This window comes from Lagopus muta, chromosome Z (assembly GCF_023343835.1).
Source record: "Lagopus muta isolate bLagMut1 chromosome Z, bLagMut1 primary, whole genome shotgun sequence".
Classification (NCBI taxonomy): Eukaryota; Metazoa; Chordata; class Aves; order Galliformes; family Phasianidae; genus Lagopus; species Lagopus muta.
Genome location: NC_064472.1, coordinates 48,775,605 through 48,794,641, shown reverse-complemented (window position 1 = coordinate 48,794,641; position 19,037 = coordinate 48,775,605). Strand labels below are relative to the sequence as shown.

At 34.4% G+C, this 19,037-nt stretch overlaps 1 protein-coding gene across 6 annotated transcripts in view; it reads right to left on the bottom strand.

The window, feature by feature from the left end:
- The window catches only part of FER (FER tyrosine kinase), a 176,051-nt gene that overhangs the window by 72,376 nt on the left and 84,638 nt on the right, over window positions 1-19,037 (bottom strand). For 5 of the 6 annotated variants that reach the window (XM_048931375.1, XM_048931379.1, XM_048931377.1 and 2 more), the window contains 2 exons: window positions 14,780-14,983; window positions 11,391-11,513 (listed from right to left, as the gene is read on the bottom strand). In XM_048931375.1, the coding sequence (XP_048787332.1) occupies window positions 11,391-11,513; window positions 14,780-14,983 (327 nt within the window). Of the gene's footprint in view, window positions 1-11,390; window positions 11,514-14,779; window positions 14,984-19,037 lie in introns of those variants that run through there. The other variant, XM_048931380.1, reaches the window with a different exon arrangement.

The window sequence follows — 19,037 nt, the reverse complement described above, 5'->3', positions numbered from 1 at the left end:
CATTACAAACACTTCTTTATAAAGTAAAAATCCAATGCATAATCCTTCAGAGAAATAATTAAACAAAAAGGCACCATGAGCTGTAATCAACTGATCTGGCAAAAGATTTGTTATTATAGTAACATATTAATCACTACCCACATTTCTCTTTTAGGAAAACCTTCTGTTTTTTATTATATCAGCATGGGCTATTAATTACACTGAGTATCTTCACTGAGTATCTTGCTTCAAAAAAATTATTTGTCAGCATATGCAAACAGTAGTGCCTTGCTTGTTTCAAAGGCACTACTACTACAATAAATGAATATTCATATGAATGATAAGTAAATTAGTTTCCTACTTACTAGAGTTTTCTGTGATTAGGAATCTTTAGTTACTTTTGTAGATACACAGACTCTGTCTTAAGATAGAGACTAATTGCATAAGCCATTCCTGTGGCTACCTGACTGAAAAGGTGGCAGGTATAGCTGCAGCAGACACTCAGACAATCCCTTCTCATTCTAATTGATATCTCCTCAAAACTGTTCTTTCACTACTCATTAGGCACCATCTGGACCAACCAGAAAAACAGACAGCTAAACAAAACAATACAGCCCTTGGCACATCACACTCCTTCTGACTGCAATCATCATTCATTTTCTTTTTTAACTTCTGTGTACACGTAATAGATCCTGACACCAGTAATACTATCCACACGATCCAGGAAAAATTAGCAAAAGATATGTATTGTAAAACAATAAACAGAACAGAACCTGTAACCCAGAACTTCTAAGTCAATTCCCCTCATCTGCTAAGTTTTTCTGTTATGTTCCTCTCTCCCAGTTTCTGCTCTCTCTTGGGTTCATCGAAAACTTAAAGGAACAGAAAAACACCTCCAAAGAATATGGAGAGAAATTTTTATACTAGGAAATATTAAAACACAAATATTAAACCCCTTAAAACAATTTTCACCTTGTGAATGTTAATATTGAGCTTCTGAGTGAAAAGACAGCAGTTCTGTACTAAACTCATAGAATCACAGAATGGTTTGGGTTGAAACAAACCTCCAAAGTCATTTAGTTCCTATCCCCTTGCCATGAGCAGGGTTGCCACCTAATGGATCTGCCTGCTGCCTGGGGCCCCCATCCAACCTGGCCTTGAACATCTTTAGGGACTGGGCATCTGCAGCTCTGGGCAGCTGTGACAGTGCCTCACCAGCATCCGGATAAAGGATTTCTTTGTAACATCTAACCTAAATCTTCTCTCTTTCAGTTGAAAGCCATTCCTCCCCATCCTGCCTCTATCAGATCATGTAAAAAGTCAGTCTCCTTGCTGTTTAATAGTTTCCCTTCAAGTACTGTGAGACCATAATGACGTCTCCCAATGCTTTCTCTTCTCCAGCCCAAACAACCCCAGCTCACTCAGCCTTTCTTCCTTACAGGAGATGTGCTACTCTTCCAGATCCACTCCAACAGCTCCACGTCTTTCTTGTGCTGCGGTCTCCCAACTTTTATCATCAAGCTCATCTATGAATGCAAGTCTGAAACTGGTCCCTCTGTATCAGCACTTGTCAAGTTGAAGAAAACATTTTGTAGCATTAAAAACATAAGTTGGAGCTTAAAATTTTATCTAGTATCTTTCAGCACCTGCTAAGTGATTTAACCCCTGCTCATTCTACCAACCTGCACCAAGGCTGTTTCATCAGCGCAGACAGATAGAAAGAAACTAAGAGAGACATTGTAATCTGTATCATGCCAGCATATAAATCTGGCATTAGAAAATTTTTAAAAATAATCTAATTTGCAGTAAGATAAATATTCAATTAATTGTTTTGAAATAGTGTCATTGATTCAAATAATTATCTCTGAACTTATAAACAGAACTGCAAAGCAGACAGCCACAAGGACTACTGTTTCTACTGCAGGTATATTATCTCATTAATCCTGCTCAAATTGTGCTGAATTAAATATGGTACTGTCCTGTATTTTTGGACAGCTGCCAATAATTACTCTACAAATGAATCATGTGTGCAAAACAAAAAAACCCAACAAACCAGGTGATATAAAATAAAATAGCAGCAAAGCAGGAAATACAAGATAAACTTTAATACAGGTAAGGATGAATTGTTACTAAAGACTACCAGTTTGAGTCATAAAAAAAAAATCTCATTTCAATAGAGTTGTTTCTAAAACAAAGAGAGCAAATTAACTAGGTTTTCATACTTAACCATAAGCTACTCTGAATGAGAGAGAAGGTCAGAACACACGAGACTATTACTGCCATTACTATTTCTAGCTATCCCGGCTCCAGCTGGGATAGGGTTAATTTTCTTCCAAGCAGTTGGTATGATGCTGTATTCTGAATTTAGGATGAGAAAAACGTTGATAACACACTGGCAGTTCAGTTTTTTTGCACAACACTACCTGCACAGAGCCAAGGATTTTTCAGCTTTTCATACTGCCCTGACAGCGAAGGGGATGGGAAGCATGAGGAGCCGTGAAGGGACAGAACCAGGACAGATGACCTAAACTGATCAAAAGGGGATATTCCATATCATATGACATCACACAGAATTATAAAACTGGGGCCAGCTGGCTGGAAGAGGCTGCTGTCTTAGGGACTGTCTGGGTATTGGTCAGTTCACGATGCTGAGGAATTGCGTTGCACATCACTTGCTTTGTGTATTTTTTCCTTTTTCATCCCAACCCCCATTACCTACTTTCCTTGCCTATTAGATTGTCACCACTCTTTTTCCCCCTAATTCTCTTGCATCTTCCACAGAGGGTGGAGTGACCAAAGGGCTCTGTGCTACTGCACTGCCTGCTAGGTTAAACCACAACACCTGCAAAAGGAGCCTATTATGATGTAACCTTGCAAATCAACCATAAATCACACTTTAAATCACACTTTACCAAGTGCTTGTTTAGGCTTTTTTTTTTTTATTGCTAATTCTTGACTGGAGTATTTGAAAGCAATTCAGACAAATCTGTTAGAAAAATTAGTGCTTCGACATACATGATTGGTATCTTTACCATGTACCTTACTTCCAAACAGAGTTATTTAAGAAACACAGACATTATTATTTTTCTTTTCCTCACAGGTCCTCTGGCATCCAAACCTACCAGTAAAATTTCAAGATAAACACGAAAGAAGCAGAAACTAAGTTATATGAATAGCATACTTTATTAAGTGACTTAGCTTAGCTCAGAAAGAGCTTCACTGCCTTGTGGGAGATAACCATTTATTGGATACAAAGAGCTATCCAGCAAAAGAATGTGTCTGAGATACTGTTTGGAAGAGTACTAGGGAAATGACAAAGTACTTGAAGTACAGGAAGGAACCCCTTCAAGGTGGAAATTTATTAAGGAAGTGAAAAGTGAGCAAGAATCCCACTGAAACTACTCTGGATAGTGCAAGTTTCCTAAGCAGACAAAAGGGGTCCTTGTTCCCCAGCCCACATCTAGAATCTGGCTGAGAAAAGCATTCTCACCTTTGGAAGCCACAAAGTCACATCCTTTTTGTTCAGCATTACCATCTGCCTTTTAGCTACAAATCAGTCTGAGGGCTACTGCAGTGAGGTGCATTATTTACCCAGACAAAAGAAAAACCCAGATACAAAAAAAAAAAACCCTAGTAACAGTATATGTGGGTAGAGCCTACCAAGATCATTTCTCATTTCCACTTTAGAAGCACTATTTTCTACGCTGCCTATCCCAGTAGATATAAGTATATCAATTTCGTGAACTGTGTTTCAAGTTCTCCAGATTAATACAGAAATACAGCGGGTAGCTAGCGAAGTGAAAAGTGAAAAGACCTTTCTAAGAACAAGCTAGTTTTATAGGAGGGATTTTGAAAAAGCGCACCAACATCTTTAGAACTGTTTCAGAATAAAGATTCATGAACTGTAAAATGTTACAGAAATGTTTTGCTTTATCATCAGCAGTGTATTAAGCCATTTTAGAACATGCTGTTGAACTTAATATGAGCTGTAAGACAGAGAAATAGTGCAGATTTAACTTTTCTTCTCAAAGGTAAACCTATTTCATATGACTTGATATTTTTCATTAAACAAGACTATAAATTTCAACCTTTTTGCTAAATGAAATTCTGAACAGCCATGAACCAGCAAAAAAACCTGAGGATTTTAAAAGCTACTATGCAGCACATAAACTGCAGAAGTGACCTCAAATAACTGCATAGCTTTTCTGCGAGCTTGCTTTCTTGAAGGTCAGTAAAGAAAATGACTCCAGAAAACAATATAAAACAAAACCAAACAAAAAAATCACAGATTTCTTTGCTTCTTTTGCAAGGGTGTGCAGTACTCTGCAGAGGTTATGTTCTCTTATTCACTGAATAACTAGAAAGATACTGAGCACGTTTCAAGAAAAGTAGAGGAAATAAAGAAACATGACAGAAAAAGCTGAGAAGGATGACGAAAGAGATAGAACATGAAATCCTTAAGCACAGCATAAGGAAAGGAGAATTTATGTCAAAACCACTGTATTTCAAAAGCATTCAGGAAACTAATAGCACTGATCCTTATTGAACATAGTAACTTAGCTCCTAAACTGAAGTACCCCAAGTCATACATGCCTCAAATACATGCATGTAGAAATTACCTGCCCTTTATGAGAAATACCCTCTAAAAGAACACCAGTACTCAGCTAAGTCATAAGAAAAGAAAACTGATCATGGAATTACTCGTTTAAAAATTGCTTATCATTTGAAAAAAAGAAAATGTGAAAGCTCAGTTTTATGCATACAAGCAAAACATCACTTCAATTGTTAAAACAGGCTAAAATATTTTCACAGATGCACAAAGACAAGCAAACACACATTTTTACTTCTTCCTCCCCACCCCAGCTACATATGAACTTCTTGAATTTCATGTACTTTTTTCACTGGGTTGAGAGACTACAGACGTGTACACAACTATCCATGATAGCAATACCTAAATTATTCCATTTTAACAACAACAACCTAAGCTCCAATTTATCATAAGAAACAACTTTAACGGCTGTAATGACAGAAAAGCACAGACATTCAGCACTCTTCTTAGTTGTAGGTAAATTACATTTTTTTTTTTTATAAAGTACCTGCATGATGTCCAATACCAGGATGAAGCCATTTCTTCCAGAAAAAATAGTACCTTTTTAACAAATTAGCCTAAAAAATTCAATCAGAAACTATGTTAAGTTCCATACTACCTCCTTTTCCAACAATCTCATGCTTTCCTGTATCACCTGGTCACATTAGTAAAAAATAAAATCTACAAATCATGCTTCATAATATGTATATCTTCAGCTGATTTGTAGAAATAAGCTATCATCCTTACTGAATTTTCCATCATCAAAAAGCAATACATTTCTCAGCCATCCTTTTGAGTTTCTAAATAAAGAGCTGTTTTGGAACTTCAAGAAATCATGAACTCTTGGAAGAGTTCTTTTACACAGTATAGTCCTTCTGCTTTGAGTCACCTGTGCTAAAGTATGTATAAATGCAATGTGCCAATTATCTTTCTGTGGGGAAAAGAAAAATGTTGTGCAGACTTCTGCTGTGGTACCATTGCAGGAAAAGTGACAGCCGATCTCATGACCATTTTAAAATACAGAATATTTGACTTTTCATTCACTGATTGACAATAGAGGTCTGCTCTGTCTGATTCCTCTCCACATATCACTCCTTTTTAATATACTGATCTGCTTAAACTGGTGCAAGCAATCACAAGCTACTCCACAGCAACTCATTCTGTAGTGCTCTAATCCTACAGAGTTATCTAAGAGCATAGACACAGAGTCTTGGTCTCAATGCATTCTGTATTTGCAGTAATGAAAGCTTACATTTATGTAAGGTTTCACAGTTCTCCATCATACCATAAAAATAGTACTGAAAATTCAGAATTCTTATTTCTATTGAAGTCAAACTGAATGCACTAGTGAAAAAGAAAATGTAAAATTAGAGGACTTCATGAAATTTGTTAGCTCGCAATTAAACAAATAATTATTATAAGAGTTTAATTACAAATTTATGAAAGGAGAATCCATTAAAATTAGGATATTACTGCAGAAAAGAAAGTATTTTATTATTGCAATCCTATCTAATTCTAATCAAACTTTATTATCGTGCCGTATCAGTGATTCGTATAACATTTCTGATAAAGACTGAAAAGCTATGTTTAAAGCCCCAGTTTTTTTCAAGGTGTGGACAAAAGTCTGTGCATAAGGAATTACAGAATCACAGAATGGCTTGTGTCATAAGGGACACTAAAGATCGCCTAGCTCTAACCTCCCCTCCACGCCCAGAGTTACCAACCACTACAACAAGTTGCCCAGGGCCCCAGCCACCTTGGCCTTCAACACTTCCAGGCATCCACAGCCTCTCTGGGCAACCTGTTCTAATGCCTTACCACCCTCTCTGTGAAAAACTTCCCCTTGACAACTAATCTCAATCGTCCCTTTTGTAAAACTATTCCTCCGTCCTATCACTATCAGACTACATAAAAAGTTTTGGAGGCCCCAAACTAGGATGCAGTACACCAGATGGGGCCTTACAAGGCAGAGTAGACAGGGACAATCACCTCCTTCACCTTGCTGGCCACTCTTTTACGCAGCCCAGGATATAGCCACCCTTTTGGGCTGTGAGCATACACTGACTGTTCATGTACAGCTTTTCATCCACCATGACTCCTAAGTCTTTCTCCCCAGCACCACTCTCAAGTTCTACTCCCAGCCTGTACACATATCTGGGACTGCTCTGATGCTAGCACAGCATGCTGTACTTGGCCTTGTTCAACATGGGCCCACTTCAGAAGGGGGACTTTCTCCATCCTTAAGTTTCATAATCTGGTTTAATGGCATGAGCAATCCTGCTGAGCATGCACTTTGTCAATGACACAGATGGTGAGATCACAGTGCTGAAGAGCACAAGTGTCAAGTCAGACTGCTGGAGGGCACCACTCATCACTGGCATTCCCCCTGACATAGAGCCATTGACAACAAGCCTCTGGCTATGACCATCCAACCAATTATTTATCCAATAGTCAGCCTTCCAATCCCTATTTTCCTGATTTAGTCATAAGGATGTTGTGCATGGTCATGTCAGAGGCTTCAGACAAGTACATTTAGACAGAAATTTAAGAGATCCTTCAAACATGATACTTTGTATGCCAAAAAGAACGTAATACACTCCTTGAAAACTGCTACTTTTTGTAGTCTTGAACATAAGCTAATGCTTATACACTGTAAGAATGCTGGTTTCCAATTTTGCTCTAAAACTGAAAATGGAAAGATTTACTACAAAAATAATACTGAAACAGATACATTCTCTAAAGCAGAATTTTAATTCCACAGCCACGTAGAAAGTCTACATAAGTCTTTGATCACAACGTACCTGGATATAAAACAGTATTTGTTACTTCGTGTTTAGGGATTCCAATGTGTCACTGCTTCTGCAACATTTTTAAAAGATTCTTCAAAAAAGCATTCCTCTAGCTGTTTAAATTTCAAAGTACTTGAAATTACACATAAATTGGGTTTTAGTACTCTGCACAAAGCTGCTCTCTTTTTTCCTTTCTCATTAGGAAGCAATACTTTCAGATGTACAGGCTACCACTAAAGATGTATTCTTTTTATTATCCATCAGAACTATTGCAGCCCCCTTTACTAAAAGCCTTATAATGAAATCTTGTAACACTTTGAATTCTGAAGAAATAACTCTAAAGTATCTCTAATACTAATATACTTAACTGTTATGAAATTTCAATAGCTGAAGACATGAGAGTTCTGCTCCAAAAGAGCTGTTCTTAGATCTAGCAAACAAAGATGTTCCTCCCAGCAGGCAGCACTGATTACTCCAATTGTCTTCCTCTTCAGCAACTTAACTCTTTCATGTCTCAAGATGAGTATTCCTAATTGAGTATTAGCACTATCTGTAATAAAATCAAAAGTCCACTACTGAGAGGGTACTGAAGCTTCTAAGAAGTCTGACTGAAAACGAGACTAGCAATTTTCCCTCATTCCTCCAGTTCAACCTTGAAGGACCATGAAACATGAGTTGCCAGGATATGCATACTGTCTGCAACACTGAACTTAACTTTTGTAAACAGAGTAAAAGCAAACAAAATACCTGCAAAACCAATCAACACCATGGGAAACCCAAAATGGGAAAATAAACTTTGGTTAATTTTGCACAGGTATTTTGTGTATGTCAACTGAATGACAAAAGTACTGAAAAGCTGGAACGCAGAGCACATAACTTGTTTAAGCTTTCAGTCTTTGAAAGCTGAGATCAAAACACTTAGATCTGAACCACAACTAAAACAGGTTTGGTGACTGAAGAATTAAGGTCATGTAAGATTTTTACCAGTGACTTTTATGAAAAGAATATCAGCACCTTTATCTTATCACATTTTTTCATAACTTCACATGTCTAACATACTAAAATTTCACTACCAAGATTCAGACCCACATGGAATCCTCAAGTCATTTACAAACTTGTTAATCATTAGAACTGCTAAAAATCAAATACACCTTTTATTTTTCTTTCACTTAACATTATTTACAGTTCATCATTTTTCCGTGTGCCTGTTTGAGGCCATAACAAAGGCTTCTTCGTGACTCAAAATAGATCCAGAATTGAAAGCCACTAGCAACAAATGTATTGCCTAACTCATTTGACAAAGAAGTGGCATTCTGCTTTCCATGAGACTGGAATTTGAATTTACTGCAGGTCTAAAGACTAACTGTATTGACATTAATCAAACAGCAGACGACCAGCAGAGTGAAACAACTGCTGAAGAGACCCTAAAACATAAGCATGGAAGGACAAGGGACTATTTCAGACCAGACTTCCTCAGATTATGAAGACTGAGATCCCATCATCAGTTGTGCATCTTACTATTCTGTTCCTTTTTAAAGGAGAATAAGTTCAAAACCTAAGATGTAATGGGCAGATTTGCTTCAGAAATGCATTTCTGACCTAAGCTAAAAAGTTAATGCAGACATATCCAAATAAAATTGGTAATTATGTCCTTGATAATTTTATTTTTTTATTAAACATATGAGCATATCTGGAACTTCATACAGATCTCTTAAGCGAACAGAATGTATTTTAGGAAATTTAAATATTTAAATACATGAGGTCAAGGACAGTAGAAAGTGAAAGCATGTTTTATATATTTAAAATAGCTTTTCTGCTAACAAAGTCCTTGGGTATGTACTGAGGTTACTCTAGCACTCTTCAAATCAGTTATTTTATCAATAATACACTGAAGAACATAGACTGCAATTTTCCAAAAGGTTATAAATAAATAAGAGGCTTTTCCATAAAAAACAAAAATCACTTGCAGATATCATTTTAATGACAGTAGTTTTTAAATTTAAATTCTATTATTATATATCATTAAAATTCCAAGCAGGCTGATTTGGTCTGCATGAAAATGGATGGAGGACAAGGCCTTTCGTAGCAATTAAGAGTGTTCCTTTCAAGGGCAATGTCACAGAAGGTGAACACTAATTTCGCTAATATGGTAAAGGAGGATAAATGACTGCGAGAAGAAAGGAGAGCAAAAACAAACTACATGGCAATTGTTTTTCTGTGAAGTTCTCCGTCATATTTAACTTTCATTTCCTAAACAGGTTATTACAGGGACAGCAATTTGCATTAAAAGATTAACAACTGCATGAAATGTCAAAGACTACTTTGCAGCTATAAGACAACAGGAGAAACAGACCTTGCAGATGTCAAATGAATTTTAAGGAAGAGATCAAAGATACTCCAACATTAATATGATGTGGAAAATAATCCCAACTAGCTGTCAGAGTACACATGCCATTTCTGAAATTAACTTATAATGTCTGCACTTTAAGTTACCTATTCATACAGACTATTTCTACTTGCATTTATACCTCAAAGGGCATGGGGTAAATTATAGTAACTGATATCTGGAAATGTATTTGGGTTCATATTTCCTTAGCAGTGTATGTAATAGAAAACTATACACGAATAAACTTGAAAAAATGTCAGGAATACAGAAGCTCCCTGCCTTCAAATTCAGCAACAGTCAATTAAGAAACAGTATTTTTCAGGCCTGCTTACCCTTAAAATAAATAAGTTATTGTTATTTAGTACGTAGTAACGTAACATACGATTATTTTACATTTGCAAAAACAGAGCAGCTCTCACAGTATGTACATTGCAGAAACACAGAAAAAACAGTTTTGTAAAAGTAATTATAAACAAAGATTTCATTTAGAGTTTTGCAGCCTTTTATTTTTAGCTTAAAGAGTTTATATAAGAAATATACTTATCTGCACATCAAAAATGAAGTCATAAGCTTTCTCAGATCCATCAATGAATTTAAGCAATATTTTACATTCAACAGCCTTCATTTTGTAATCACCATGACATTTACTAAAAATATGTACGTAACAATTGCCATACTTCAAATTTGGAAGTATACATAATAAGTAAGCATAGAAAAATCACAAAAACCACATTAATTTTGAGAAAATGAATACGCTTTCATTTCTTAGGATTATTAAAGGTAAAGAATGGGGAGTTTGTATTAGGAAACTGAAAGAGAAATTGTTACACTTGAATTTTTGTAACACAGAATGTGATATACATTCTTCAGACTGGTCTGAGTTGTTTTTTGTTTTGTTTTGTTTTTTTAAATCAAGTGCAAAAGGTCTTCTCATAGTTCAAGATTTCTGTTAAAAACAGTTCACATATGCATGAAGTATCAATTGAGCAGATATTAAATTAAAAACTCTGGGGAAATGGCACAAACATTCTTTTAGGCTTCCTAAACAGTTGTATAGTTTAATAGTTCTGTCCTTTATCATTCCTCTCACGGAAGTCATTATACTATGATACTGATTAATAAGCTAATTTTGAATTTCAAATTTGCAATTATGCTATCAGGGTAATACTTGTTTCCATGCCTCTATCAATACCTTATATGAAATAGAGGGAAAACCATGAGGTAACACAAGTTCTCCAAACTCTGCTACAATTCTACCACTTAAAAGAACACTGTTTACATTATTTTATTCAAGAAAAATTCCTTATTGCAACTTTATGGGAATTACTTGGCCAGCAGTAAAATTCTAAAAGGAAATGCAAAGCAGAGAAAGGAAAAGTACAAGGATATATTTTAAGAATGCTGATATATTTTAATGAACGCTGATATTCAATGTAGTAAAGATTCATTTTAAGTATGGAGTGTTATTTTATAGCAATGCAATACGTGGAGCACAGAAGGCTGAAAAAAAAATCTCAGAAAAGAAAGTCACAGAACAATAAGCAAGAATGAAAAAAATCTTTCAAGCTGCATAGGAATTTGTTTTAGCTAACAGTATAAACCCTTCCTAGTCTTTTCAGTTAAAGAGTTCTTGAAATGCATGCATTACCTTCACAACAGGATTCAGCAGAACAACACCAGATTTCTTTGTAATAACTTGCTTTGTTGTATAATGATGTTCTATGAGCTGAGGAATAGTTGGAAATCCAGTTCCTTCAAAACGATATTGATTCTGTATGGAGGCAAAAGGAAATAATTGTTTCTCTGAAAGCAAAAATTGCAAAAAAGCTTTTCAAAGCTTCCTTAAACAGTAACAAAACAACAAAACGTTCACATTCACAAAGTTACATTTTTTGTCCGTATCTATTTAATAGCATTTCTACTATCATGAATTACACGGAATGATAAGACAACACATAAATAAATGCAAAACTACCAAATCACTCATTTGCAGTAAAAGAACAAAATAACTATTTACTCAAACTCTGAAGTTTAAAGGGTAGCACTTGCATTTCCAGAGATGGGACTGTTTGAGGTACTTAACTATGACAGAGTGTAATATTATAAGCATGAAACACCAAATTCCTAAGCACCTAAAACTGTATAATATACATTTTATTTATAAATAACAGAAAATGAACTAAAACAAACATCTGAAAATAAAGTAGACTAGATATAAATAACTTTTTTTTTTTAACTCATCTTACAGCATTTACCATGTTTGATTCAACTAGTAGACTCTAGCATAAAGTTCAAGACTGAGGATCATGCTTTAATAATTAGTGTTTATCAGAGGAGACTAGAGTAGTAAGGATGTTAAAAACAAAGGCAAGTCACGCATATAATCAACAGAGAACATTCAGCCAAGACAAAATTCCTTCTGCTCAACTCCTCTATTTTTGTCACTTTACTTTAGCTACACGATCTACAAAACAGGAACAATTAAATCTCTTAACATATTAGAGATATGTGACATTGTCTTAGCAAATATAGCATTCTTTAAAACACTATGAGGAAAAAAGTAGTATCTTAATATCTTATCTTTGACCTGACATTTGACAGTAAGGAAAGTGTAAATAAGTGTTTATTTCATCCCTCGTGTCTTAAACCGTACATTATAGCTAAGTGTAAAAACAGATACTGGCTCGGTGAGCAAGTACACCAATTCCAGCTCCTTTCAAATAACCCCTGTTATGATGATCTAAAAAACTTGGTGTTCTGATGATCTAAAAAACTTGGTGTTCTAAGAACTGGCTTAGCATAAGAATCAATACCGCTTTTATTCCCTCATTGCAGCCCCAGTCTTATACCTATCTGCTGTCATCTATGTAAAATCTTCAGGGCAAAGATTGCTGTTTTATTCTCTGTATTTTCACAGGATCCTGACCATTAGAAACACTATCAAAGACTTTAAGAACAGCACAGCCTCAAAACAGAAGAAATGGAAAAAAAAAAAAAGCAGCCTTGAATGACTAAGATATGTCAGCACTGAATTTTGATGCTTAAAATTAAATGATTGAACTCATCTCACATATGCTTTTTTTTTTTTTTTTTAAGATTTAGACTTAAAGCAAGATAAAATGAGTTACGTAAAGAATATATATCCTGCATATATCCTAGTGCATTCTGCAGTCCCTGATTCAGAAAAATAACTGAATGAAAACCAAAACCCCCAGTGACCTGACCAGTCAGAAAACTGATTTCCCCTTTCTTTGTACCAACGTATACAGAACTTTTAAAGTCTTGAATTAAACTCTGACAACATGCCTACCAAAATGTCTAGGAGTCCATTTCCTCTTGTAGTATGACTAACAGTCCCACTAGTTCTAACTTCTTTTAAAGGCTAAAAGCTTTACTCTCATTTTAAAATTAGAGCCTTTTTTCCACAATTAATACAGAAAATTCATCCTATAAGAGTGCTTAAGGAATTCTGCATTTCTTCAGAAGAAGTTTTAGTTTTCATGATTGTCAACAAAATGTTCCCTAAATGCACTCCAAGACTAGATTAATGCAATACCTTGTTAATAAACGTATAAGCAGAATAATCTAGTGACATGATGATGCTTGGACTGTGACAAGCTATGCAACATTAAATAGTGTTACATTTTGAATATGATTCCTAAGAGGAAGTAATAAAATTTGGAAATTGGAATTGGAGAAAATTGGAAAAAAAAAAAAGCTTTATTTAATTTCTCAGCTTATAGATAAGCATGGCCTCAAAGTAATAATTAGTGAAAAAACTTCTCTGCTCTGACTTTAGAGCCCAGTCCATAGTGATGTGCACAAAACGATTTCAGTCACACCAAGTATATTACATACATTTAATTCTGCTGGGTCAGGGTCAGAGTGCACCAAGCATCTTTAAAGACTCTGCATGTCTAGCTTTAAGTAATCTTATTGCTCTTATTTTCACAACTAGCACTCCGGTGTTCCAAAATACTATTAAAAAAAATCTAATTATAACACTGGCTTTGTGTCAAGGCCCACTTTTACAAGGAAAATCCCAGATGAAGATTAATAAAAAAATCCAGCTGGATAAGTGTCCATAATCACCAATAGTACAAAACACCTAAAATTTTCATAGAGCTTTAAAAATATCGCAGCCCCTCATTAAAAAGAAAAAAACCAGCACACAATACATTATCTTCCAGATAGAGAATTTAGACATGGAAATATTCATAGTGTAAACTTAGTTCCGAGACCAAACATGAGCATTCTTCTATGAAGTTTGATAGAATTTTTGGAGACCTCATAACGAAAGACTGAAATATTTTCTGTCATCACTACTGAACCAAAACAAAGAATGATACTATAATTGAAGACACAGAAGAATTTGTTATATGAAAATAGATATAAGAACTGCTGCACTTTGAATTAACTTGGAATTCTGAAAGGTAATTAGAAAAATCTTCAATAAACAAGTAATGGATTAAGAATACAAAAAATACATCAGCTAAAGGCATATGAATATTGATATACTTTCTAGAATGGCAGCCTTAATCTAAGTTACTAAGTCCTATTTGCTGCATAGTACTTGAAATCTTTTGAGCTCTACTGAACAAAACAGCATTCACAGGGCTAAAAAGAATTAAAGTATCTCAGAGAAACAGGGATTTAAACTCTCAATTGCACAGGAAACAGCACATATTATTTGAATTTTTGAGTTAGACTCAAGGGAATCATTAGTCTGAATTAAAAGTAACCTGTTAGTACAAAAATTGGTTTATAGATAAATGTACATGCAGAAATGAGTACTAACAAGTTCTGGATTTCATAACATTTACAGAATTATTTTTACTTTTCAATATATGGTAAAATAATATTTTTCCTTTATTCCCCAGAATGACCTTTTCCCCTGGTTTGAATACTAACTGAAATATTTGTAACAGATTTCATTTAAAGATTAAAGCCATGTGTAATATGACATTACACAGATACTAAATCATTTAGTACGAGATATCCTAATATTGAATATTTCATACTATAGCAGAGACGTACATCAGCATATTGTATGATAAAGTGTCTCCGTTGTCCATCTGAAAACACAGAAAGGACATATTCACCAGGTTTCCCGTGGCTCTCTCGCACCAAGAAGTCTCCTTGCTGTTTTAACAGCTCCTGGGCTTCTATTCTTGGAATTGCACCGTGATACCAGTCTTGTTCTGCCAACGGTTTCTCTGTGGTTGATATTACATCAAAGAACTTGGGAAAGATATTGAAGAAAAATGTTACTATGACTGCACATTTTTAGAATTTACTTTTAAATGAAAAGCATGATAAACAACAATAATTTCTGAGTTATTTATGTAAAGTATTTCTATTAACAAATTGAGACTTGCATATTACAGAAAATGGACATCAATCTTTTTTTTCCTATTATCTAAACAATTAAGTCTGTTTACATGAAAAGCATTAAGTCTATGGAAATATCCATAAAAACACATAAGAACTTTCACTTGGCTGTTTTTCTTAAGACACACTGACCAACAGTGACCAGTGACTCTTTTTCACTGCTTTAGACATTCTGACATGCTATTAATAACAATTAAAAATGAAGATTTTTTTCATATAAAGAAACTTTTGAGGAAAAAAACAAAAACCCCTTAATTTAAAAAGCATTTAAATTGGATAAATTGTTTTAATACAATTTAAAAGCTCCATATAAAAATCAATCAATGGAAGTGACATCTTCCCCAGAATTTACATAACAGCAGAGAATAGACATGCGGGTGTACTGCGTTCATGAAGCTGCACTGAGTTTTTGAAGTCATAATGATTACAAGATACTATTTTCACTGATTGTAAGCAGAAGGCAATGAGTTTTAATCTACAGTTTCATATATTAATTTAAATGAGCTTAGAATTGATTAAAACACTTAGAAAAACATTATATTCAATGACATTCAGATTTGCTTGTTTTGACTAGACTGGGAAGCTTTATGTCATTTGAAATCATCAGTGTCAAGGGTCATACAAATTCTCACTGCCAAGTGGAAAAGCTCTGAACAAAACAAAGCACTGTGTACTGTATCAGGAGTTAAATGATATAGGGATATCTCCCATGCAAGCCTGCTGAACCGCATTTCAGACAGCAGAATAAAAGACACATCTTAAGTCAAACAGATAGAAATTAAACAAACTAGAAACTAAACATATAAATTTACAATCTTCTTGAGGGGATATTCAGGTCAAGATTACCTACCCAACCAAAAAGAAAATCCAAAACAAAGAAATAAAAAACCCCTAACCATGAGGAATTCTCTCAGAGGGAATGAAAAAAATAACAAAAAGGGCGTCTATTGAAAACTTCCTTTTAAATGTATGTAATTCCTGAGCACTTTCATGGTAAAGTATCTGGTGTAACAAACACCTCTGTCTGTGGGTTTCTGGCTGTCTTTGCAAGTAACACCTCAAAAGGTACAGCTTGTTAGTCCAAGAGTTTCATGGAAAACTAGAGATCCTAAGAGGATGACTCCTCTTCTCAGACATCAAAAGCACGACCTACAACTTTGGGTGTCTCTTTTATCAAGGATTATTTCAGATATGAGATCTGACAACAAAAAGAGACAAACACTCTTTCTAGTCATGAGTAAGGATACTCATTTACCAATTACACTTTATTAGAGATTCAAAACTAAGAAGGACTATGAAGAAAAAATAACAGATCGAATAGAAAGATAACAGAGCTTTTTGGAGAAAAAGGGGTACTCCAAGGTACTATATTTATTTGCATAGAGAATTACTAAAAGCCCAGGATATTGTTTGGTCAAGAAGGCACTCATCTCAATTTCATCAAAAGTCAAACATTTCTTAGATTAGAGTTATCTCCCACGGTTAAATGACACTAAGCTATGCAGAAATCCCTAACACACACACACACACACACACACACACACACACACACACACACAAGCTTTCAAAAAGTGTTAAGAGGTTATTCACTGGAATATTTATGCATCAAAGATGCTGAGAAAAAAAAACCAAAAAACAGATCTTTACTATGCTATCAAGAAACATTAAGGGGTTCAAAGTAGCAAAACCTCTGGCACATAAATACAGTTCTAATCCAAAGGAAATGCCTCTAAGGATAGAGGGACAGCTCAGGGTCAATAAACTAGTCCATACCCTTCACAAAAGAAAACTTTTTAAAAGTTGAAAAAAACCAAACCCTGACACTGTAATTTATTTTACAGCCTACAGAAGAGGCAGTCACCAGATAATAACACTTATGTTCAAACTGGATCAAGCGTGAGTCACTGTTTAGACAGAAAATCATAATCGCATCCCCTGAATAAAACACAAAAGGCTCATGAATAAGAAAACATTTTAAAAATGCTAGCTATGGTGCTGCTCATGATACTAACACCAACCTTCCTCCTAACTTTAAATTTGTTTAAAATAATATTTATATAGAAGCAAGCAACAAAAAGATTCTTTGCTGACATCTCCCACCTTACACGGCCTAATTTTTTTACCTTACCCTGGAGGGGTACTTATAAAGAAGGTGAATTACACTATTTTCTCTGAAGAAACAAGTGGTAAATATGATTTGAATATTATTTAAATTATTTTTTAAAAATATTTTCCACATGATATGATATTCATCCTGGCCTTGGAAAAAAAAAGAACACAGCTGAGAACACAAAAAGACCAGTACAATAATATCATCATTTTAATACTAATTAATTAAATATATATATATAATTATAATTAATTATATATATAATATTATACGTAATATTATATAATATATAATTTAAATTATAATTAAATATATATATTAATTAAAAATAAATTTACCAGTTAATGCTGTTGTCATTCTAGGCCCCAGTGTTTTACAGTGTCACTCTGTGACTAAAAAAATGTCTTGCTCACATACACATAAACACAGAGGAACTTTCAAATGCATGATTCAGTACCTTAAATGGAGAAAAATTTATTTTTTAAAGGATTTCTGTTGTTAGTTTGAATGGACAACAAAAAAATTAATAAGATCATACAGAGGGAAAGGAAACTACATTGAAATTTTTTTCTTCTCCTTCCCAAATGCTTTTTTTTTTTTTTTTGCTTTTTTTTTTCCTTCTTTCTTCACTTATTCCCACAGTTCGCTCACCAATTACTTCAGCAAAGGGATACCCTCATACTTCATCACGTTTTTCATCCAGAGAGAAGAAATATTCCCTCTTATCAATCATGCTCAGGTTATTACTGCCCTCCTAACTTATTCTGAACTTCTTTCCCTCCCTATAATTAACAATCCATTGAAATATCTGCTTTTCTCCAACAGTAAAAATCGAGCAGTCCCCAGCTACTGCTCTTACTAAAAAGAAGTGTTAGACAAAGAGTACTGTATTACTTTTAACTTCAGAAAAAGAGAAACTATTTCTGCACTTATTCTCCCAATGAAAAGGATCATAATGGAAACACTTTATTAAACAATTTACTTGAAATTTCATTTTCACATATATTCTTAAGTCTTTGTGCATTTTGTTTTCCACTCTTACACAACCCAAGATTTTACCTAGATTTTTTTAATCTCAAGTTGTAAAAAAGGCACAAAGAGAGATTGGAAAATAAAGCAATACAGTTATGTTGATTTTTTGAGACACTTCCTTGTAGAATATTCTACCAGCAGACAAAGTGAATCTAGCTCAGTTCTACAAGCCAATATATCATTGGAAGTCAACACCTACTCTGTCAAAGAAGTGAAAAAAATTTAAGTACCTATCAAAAAACTCTATAAAAGTAAAAATGTACAGACCTGAAAATTCTAAGATAAAGCCATCATAATAAAATTATCACTTGCAGTTTGTACAAAGTGATGTTTTATGACCATCATTATTAAATCTAAAAAATTAAAAATTATTTGATGTAAGAGAAACAACATGTGTTGTTATCCTATAAACAGAAACAGCCATCTGTGCCAATATGAAATCCTTCACTGATAAAAAAATAGACTCACTTAATCAGAATGGTAGAAGCTGATGTTTACTATAGAACTCGTTCAGACTCTTTATTCTGTTAATACATAGCCAGAGTTACTGGTGCAGAAAAGCTGGCTCGTCTCTCATGTTTCCTCCCATCGTTTGATCAAACTAATTATACGGTATACCTTTCCATTCTCAGAACCCGTAAATCATTTAAGTGTCAACTCATAAACAACAGTTTATATCTCGGCTGCTTGAGGAAATTCTAGGCTTCTCCACAGCTTTGCTCAGAGGAAACAAAAAAGTCCTTATTTTTCTTCAATTAACCA